Consider the following 7,679-nt stretch of genomic DNA (forward strand, 5'->3'; position numbering starts at 1 on the left):
TTCTTGGGTAAATAGCAAAGCACTTTTGTAAGTCGCTCTGGGTAAGAGCATCTGCTAAATGCCTTAAATGTAAATGTAAATGTCATCAATTTCACCACAGGGCTCCTCTATTGCCTGGTAAAGCGGGATGCGTTGGTGGGGCTGCTTTAAGCTCCATACTTAAGGGAAAGTACTAAGTATTGAAAGTAGTCTATACTAAAATGTCCTACTTAAGTACTAAAAGTAAAAGTACAAGTATTGTGTTATGTAGTTATTATGCAAAGCAAAGTTTGAATATCATTGTTTATATTATTTTGAATGCTTAGATATAAGGACTGTCACAATTTGTTTAGAATTCATGTACGAGTCTTCACTTAACTCTCTAAACAAACGTGCCCACCCCCAAAAAAGGGCTGAACAGAACTGACTCAACCTGTCACATACAAGCGTTCCATCTGTAAAAACAAGTGAGGAGAGCAGCTTAAACCCTGAGCTTCACTCTCTGTAAACTAAACTACAGCTAAAAGATCTCAGGTCATTCGGCCACATATGAGTATTTGAAGGTGGTGAAGATGGGGTTTCTTCTAGTGGTTCTTCCTCCATCTGGAGTTAAACTAACAGAGCTCTAGTGTTAGTGTCTTCACTGCAGCAGCGGAGGGATGGTGGTGATAATGTGGGTTTGAAATGATTCGTGACATTTGTATAATTGTAACGAGTAACGATGCAGCACATAAAAAGTTTACCAAAGTAAAAGTATTCAACTCCAAAATATGTAGTGAAGTACAAGTGGGAATAGGAGATAAAAAGAATACTCCAGTAGAGAACAGATACAGCATTTTAGTACTTAAGTACAGTAGTGAAGTAGTTCTACCTTCTTACTATACATCTCTGATGGTTTCTATGTAACAACTTGAACTTATTAAATATTAAACTGGTAAAGAACATTTATCGAATTTAATAGGTTCTTCACACTCACTGATCACAGATTTACAGACAGGCCTCTTCATGGGACCAAAAATGCATTGTTCATACTGTTACTCAGATGGCCCTTTGTAGCTTTTATTTAGCTCTTATTAGCTCTTATTTTTTTAAGAGGGTGCATTGTTACCCATGCGCCCACTGTATGGGCAATTTTGGTAAAAGTGAGCTATACTTTGTTCACATCTAACTGAACTGAGTTTCAGACTAAGAATATCTGCAGAGTATTCGCTGAGAGCTCAGACCGACCCAGACATGCACAGCCACTCCCACTCTGCTGCTTCCTCATTTCAGAGAAAACGAAACTCTCTTTCTCTTTCTCAGTCTGAGAGTGCAGGAAAATGGCAGAGGCCAGCATTTCAGTAGACCAGGACCAGTTCAGCTGTCCAGTCTGTCTGGATCTGCTGAAGGAGCCAGTGACCATCAACTGTGGACACAGTTTCTGTATGGTGTGTATTAATGGCTGCTGGGATCAGGAGGATCAGACTGGGCTCTACAGCTGCCCCCAGTGCAGAGAGACGTTCACTCCGAGGCCTGTTCTACGCAGAAACAACATGCTGGCTGAAGTGGTGGAGAAACTGAAGAAGACTAATCTCCAGTCTGCTTCTGCTGCTCAGTGTTACGCTGGACCTGGAGATGTGGAGTGTGATTCCTGCACTGGGAGAAAACTCAAAGCCTCAAAGTCCTGTTTGGTGTGTCTGGCTTCTTACTGTGAGACTCATCTACAACCTCACTATCAGTCTCCTGCCTTCAAGAAGCACAAGCTGGTCAAAGTCTCCTCACAGCTACAAGAGAAGATCTGCTCTCAGCATGATAAACTGATGGAGATCTACTGTCGCACTGACCAGCAGTTTATCTGTTATTTGTGTACGATAGATGAACACAAGGGTCACAGTACAGTTACAGCTGTGGCAGAAAGGAAAGAGAAGCAGGTGAGAAGTAGATGTTTTCTTAACACAACTATGCAGGCGATCAGTATGTTGAATAATTATGTTTAACATTTTATTTATAAACCAGTTATAAACCAGATATTACTTACAAGCGAGGCCAGCCAGACAGCACACTTCAGTGCCAATCTTCCAGATTTACAGTGCTCATATGTGAATAGAAACTTCTCAGCAGCTGTTATTTCAACGTAATTTCAATGTCACTTCACTGTTTGTCTCCTCAGAGTCAGCTAAAGGAGTTGCAACAGAAAGTTCAGATGAGAATCCAGGAGAAACTGAAAAAGCTGCAGGAGGTAAAACATACGGTGAAAAATCTTAAGGTGAGCAAAAATAGCTGGAGCAGCTATTTCACAGCATGTCAGACAGTGTTGGGAGCTGTCTCCTGTTGAGACCTAGTACAGTCACAATAATAATTTCTTTCTAAAATCTAAAAATTTAAAAATCTAAAATCTAAAATTTCTAAAATCCACAACCAAAGTAAAATCTGGATCGCGTCAAGACAAATAGAAGAGCTATGTCGAAGTCTACAGGTCTTTTAGCATGTGAAGCATGCTTATCACTTAGCAATCCACAGTGTAACAAATGGGTTGAGGCAGGATGCAAGTGCTGATTAGCTTCATTAGGGCATGTCCCATACACTTTGTCAGAAAGGCAAGCAGGGGTCCACATACACCTGCAACAGCTAGCTCACAAGCTCAAACCTCATCACAGAGACTTGCCAGACAGTCTTTATAGCAGAGTTGAAGAGCCCCAACTGCAATCTGGGGTGCCTCCTGATCACAATCAGATGAGGGGTGGTGCTTGGAGGGGCTTGGCAGTGATGGCCAGTCAGAGCACATGACCCTGTGCAGTACCTGACCAGGCCAGGAGAGGGATCTGTCATATCAAAGAGCTTAGGTGTGCATGTATACCCAAATAAATTTAGTAGCAGTGGTAATATTAAAGCAATTGAAGCACAAAATGCCACTAGTTGTTGTCTGCAATCACTTCCAGCTGTTCTCTGTATCTTAACAGAGCTCTGCACAGGCAGCAGTGGAGGACAGTGAGAGGATCTTTACTGAGCTGATTCGCTCCATTGAGAAAAAGCGCTCTGAGGTAACAGAGCTGATCAGAGCTCAGGAGAAGGCTGAACTGAGTGGAGCTGAGGAACTCCTGGAAGAGCTGGAGCAGGAGATCACTGATCTAAAGAGGAGACACACTGAGCTGGAGCAGCTTTTACACACAGAGGATCACATTCAGTTCCTCCAGGTAACACTTATCTGTCTGATCTACAGAGACAGCTGATCCATAGAAAGCTTCTCACACTCTTCCTCACAACATCACATCCCTTCACTGGTAGGTTACAATTTCCACTAGATAAAAGATAGAGGACCTGATCTCAATGTGTAGTCTGACTGTCCATTGATGTACCACCCAGGTCTTTAGCAAAGCTTTTGCAACCTTTGTCTAACCTACCTTATATGTCTCTATAACAAGTCTTCTGAGGGTGAATACAGTCTCATTTAATTAAAGCACCTTATGCCAATTCACTCCTGGGGAAGTCGTTAAGACAAAGTTTTCACTCACTTTTTCTAGCTAGCACTGTGGATGTTTCATTGGTGTGCTGAATAAAAAAAACATGAACATCACAGTGTTTGTCTATGATTGTAACAAATATGATCCACAGACCACATTTCTATTAGCAATCAAAGCAAAAATCCAGGTGATTCTAGTATGTTCACTCATGTTCACATTTTCTTAGAACTGCAACTAACAAGGTGCCTATGCTCTAAGGTACACATTGTCCCATTGGTTTTTACAGTGTTATATCATGATTAGTATTTCACTGCTTTGTCACACCCCTAGTGTTTGTGAGGGGCAAAAGCTTATTTAGGCAACAGCAACATTCTAAGAAAAAGATGTGCTCAGACTGTGTGCTGGCTAGTTTATCCACTAGAGGTCCCCCCAGGCACAACCTGATCCAATTTTGATCATAAAGTATTCATGCACTGCAGACTCTGTTATTGATCAGCAAACTAGGTTATAAATAGACGTTCACAGACCCTTTAAAAGCAGCACTCTTCTCCAACTTCATCTTTTTGTACTGTGTTCTTCCTTCTTCTGTAGAGTTTCCAGTCTGTATGTGTCTCTTCTGAAGATGAGGACTCCAGCATCACCATCCAGCAACTTCTCTCATTTGATACAGTGAGGAAATCTCTTGCTGATCTGAAAGAGCGACTGGAGGAATTCTGCAAGAAGGAATTCAGTCAAATCTTGCCAGAGGGTAAGAAGAGCTTCCTGCGGTAAAGAATAATCATGGAAATCGTTAGTTGTTTAGACAGAGGAAAAAGGAGCTATAAGATTTCCCAGTTTACTCAGAAATGATCTAACAGTCCTCTGTTACTCTGACTGCTACTCTCTGCATTACTTTTGTACCTGAACTTATTCAAGTTATTAACATGGTTTTAACTCATGGCACTAATATAAGAACGAGAATTTCACAGTGTCGTTTTCCAGTTCATCCATCAGAAAGGTGTTTTGTGTGTTTTGTTTTGCACAACATATTTCAGCTTTTTTATTGGGTTTGTTTCTCCACAGCTGCAGCAGCTCAGACCATTTTACCCTCAAAGCCAAAAATCAGAGCAGAACGTCTGAAGTGTATGTAGACAACACACACACACACACACACACACACACACTCACACAATTAGTGTGTTTTTGAAACACTAATTGCATTACCATTTTTAGCTAAGTTTGTTAATCAGACTTATGACTGTTAATGTAGTTACACTAATGTACTAGTTCATTTACATGACTTTTTCATTAATATGTAATGTTATAACATCACTACATGTACTCTATCTCTGTACATCTACTCTATGTTCTTGTGTTTTTCTAATTTTATACTTCTTGTATTTTTCTTATTTCCTTCTTGTATTGTTCTTGTTTTCCATTCTATTTTTCAAATTTTCTATTTCTTGTTTTTCCTATTTTTGTCCTCTTGTATACTTCCTTGAGGTCCACTTACAATGTTTGTTTAGCTTTTATATTCCAAAAACAATCAGAACTTTATTTCATTTTTTATTTGTTTTTTTTCCTACTTCTTGTATTTTTATCTTCTACTTTTTGTTTTTTTTTATTTTCTTCTTCTTGCATGTTTCATATTTTCTACTTCCTTTTTACTCTTATTTTCTTCTAGTATTTTTCTAATTTTCTTCTTTTTTTATTTTTCATGTTTTCCCACTTCTTGTGTTTTGCTTATTTTCTACTTGCTGTATTTTTATTTTTCACTTTGTGTGCTTTTATGTTCTTCTTGTATTGTTCCTATTTTCTTCTTATTGTATTTGTCTTATTTTGTACTTCTAGCGTTTTTCATATTTTTTACTTTCTGTATTTTTCTTTTTTCTACTTCTTGTATTTTTCTTATCTTCCACTTCCTTTGTTTTTATTTTCTACTTCTTGTGCTTTTATTTTCATCTTGTAGTTGTCTTATTTTATACTTCTCGTATTTTTCTTATTTCCTTCTTGTATTGTTCTTGTTTTCCATTCTATTTTAAAAATTTTCTATTTCTTGTTTTTTTTTTATTTTTGTCCTCTTGTATACTTCCTTGAGGTCCACTTACGATGTTTGTTCAGCTTTTATATTCCAAAAACAATCAGAACTTTATTTCATTTTTTATTAGTTTTTTCCTACTTCTTGTATTTTTACCTTCTACCTATTTTTTATTTTCTTGTTCTTGTATTTTCCATATTTTCTACTTCTTTTTTTACTCTTATTTTCTTCTTGTATTTTTCTCATTTTCTTCTTCTTTTATTTTTCTTATTTTCTACTTCTTGTATATTTCATGTCCACTTCTATTGTTTGTTTAGTTTTATATTCTCAAAACAATCACAATTTTTACACAACCATTTCTCAACCTCTATTATCTCTCAGAATTAAACAGGCTGTTTCTGAAATTGTGCCTTTCATGCTGATATACAGTAAATTAGCTCTGTTCCAACTGGCTGTTCTGCATTTAAAATGCAGCCAGACCTGAAACACTCCTGAGAACATGAAAATGAATATGTGGATTTAAACTGCAGTAGGTTGAATAGACAGAGGTTTGTAAACGATTTGGTTCTTGTGAATTCTAATGTGAAATTCTGTTCTTGACACGTGTTTACATAGTACATAGTACAAGTGTTAAACTCTAGTTCAGTAAAATGAAGACAATTAAACCCTTTGAAATATGTTTTTACACCCCAACCCCCAACCACACACATGTAGTGATGTTGCAAGTGTTTTGAATAAATTTCATTTGCGCATATGAAAACACATACAACTACATAAACAGTCCAAATAAATGTTTTTACATTGTAGGTAGTTCTTCTAGAAATAAATGCATCACGTCAATAAAAATTCTATGTTATCATTTTCTTTTTCATTTTTCTAGATTTCTGTCCGCTGACTCTGGATCCCAACACCGTAAACTGGTTTGTCAGACTGTCTAAGCAGTACAAAGTGGCGACATACCATGACAGATTTAAGGGACACTTTGATCATCCAGAGAGATTTGACCCCTGCCCTCAGGTGTTGTGTAAGGAGAGTCTGAGTGGACGCTGTTACTGGGAGGTTGAGTGCAGCAGGGATGCACATGTGTTCTTATCCGTCTCATATAAAGGGATCAGCAGGAAAGAGGGTAATGAGTGCAGGTTTGGGCACAATAGTCAGTCCTGGAGTCTGGAGTATTCTTCCTCGTTCTCTTTCTGGCACAACAGCATTGAGACTAAGCTCTCAGCTCCTCCATCCTCCAGAATAGGAGTGTATGTGGATCACAGTGCAGGAACTCTGTCCTTCTACAGCGTCTCTGACAGAGTGATCCGCATACACACAGTCCACACCACCTTCACTCAGCCTCTCTATGCTGGATTTTGTCTGGAGTGGGGAACTGTGAGGTTGTGTGATATAGAATGATGCATTTTTTAAAATTATTTTTAGCTCTTGCACAGTGTAATTTACCTTTACAGCAGTGATGTCAATTTTACATTTAATGCTTTAGGCTCTCCTAATAGACAGCTGTACATTTTCTCCCAGGCTGAAGGATATAGAATAAGAAGACAACATTGGAAGTGTAGCCATGTCTGACACAGTAAGAGTAGCATGCAAAACTGCTTACCTAAACCAGTGACAATAAAGAGGCTAAAATCCGATTGATTACAAACATGAATGGTGTATGTGTGTGTGTGTGTGTTTGGCAAATAGCAGGCATCCCATCCTACAAAAACTCATTTCAAGGAGGCAGCACCAAGCAACAGAATGACAGCTGTTCACTCCCCTCAGCTTCTCTTTTACAGTCATTTAACCCCCTCGGACAACAGAAAAGTCACTATTGTAAAAAGAACAGCACCAGTGTCACTCTTTTGGGCCTATAGGCAGGGGTAGAGCGTCATGGAGCTGAAGGACGCTAGGTCTATTGGGCAAAGAAAGACCAACAGAATGCTCTCAGGTGTTACTGTCTCACACTACGTCTGTCACTCACTTGCTCTGTGGCACTCTCTCGCTGCCAAAAAGTGTGTGAGTGAGCCCGATATACAGAATGTATCTATTAATATATGGAAAAAATTAGGTGCAATGTCTGTAATAGCACTCAAAGAACAGTTAGTCAGCAAAATTACCCTTAAAATACTTGGATTCTACAGACACAAAGTAAAACTTGGTCCGAAAAACAGCCAACCCTATCTAGCAAACGTGCTCATTTTACCTCATGTACCCTGCATGTCTAGCTAGCAGAAAACCCTTTCTGCAAATGGGCTGAA

The 7,679-nt window shown here is 38.7% G+C and overlaps 1 protein-coding gene across 1 annotated transcript; it reads left to right on the forward strand.

Moving 5' to 3' along the window:
- Positions 1–1,285: 1,285 nt before the first annotated feature.
- On the forward strand, positions 1,286–7,090 carry LOC140554744 (E3 ubiquitin/ISG15 ligase TRIM25-like). The gene is made up of 6 exons (XM_072678064.1): positions 1,286–1,889; positions 2,129–2,224; positions 2,919–3,152; positions 4,011–4,167; positions 4,482–4,541; positions 6,317–7,090. The coding sequence occupies exons 1-6, from the start codon at positions 1,299–1,301 to the stop codon at positions 6,835–6,837; spliced, it is 1,659 nt and encodes a 552-aa protein (XP_072534165.1). The 5' UTR covers positions 1,286–1,298; the 3' UTR covers positions 6,838–7,090.
- Positions 7,091–7,679: the final 589 nt, after the last annotated feature.

The sequence above is a fragment of the Salminus brasiliensis genome, chromosome 1 (genome assembly GCF_030463535.1).
Source record: "Salminus brasiliensis chromosome 1, fSalBra1.hap2, whole genome shotgun sequence".
In the NCBI taxonomy this organism is placed as follows: Eukaryota; Metazoa; Chordata; class Actinopteri; order Characiformes; family Bryconidae; genus Salminus; species Salminus brasiliensis.

Excerpts from the sequence above, each read along its gene's own strand:
- LOC140554744 (XM_072678064.1), top strand. The coding sequence starts at position 1,299 with ATGGCAGAGGCCAGCATTTCAGTAGACCAGGACCAGTTCAGCTGTCCA. Across the intron at positions 2,225-2,918 it reads ATACGGTGAAAAATCTTAAG|AGCTCTGCACAGGCAGCAGT; the intron begins GTGAGCAAAAAT and ends GTATCTTAACAG. Across the intron at positions 4,542-6,316 it reads CAGAGCAGAACGTCTGAAGT|ATTTCTGTCCGCTGACTCTG; the intron begins GTATGTAGACAA and ends TCATTTTTCTAG.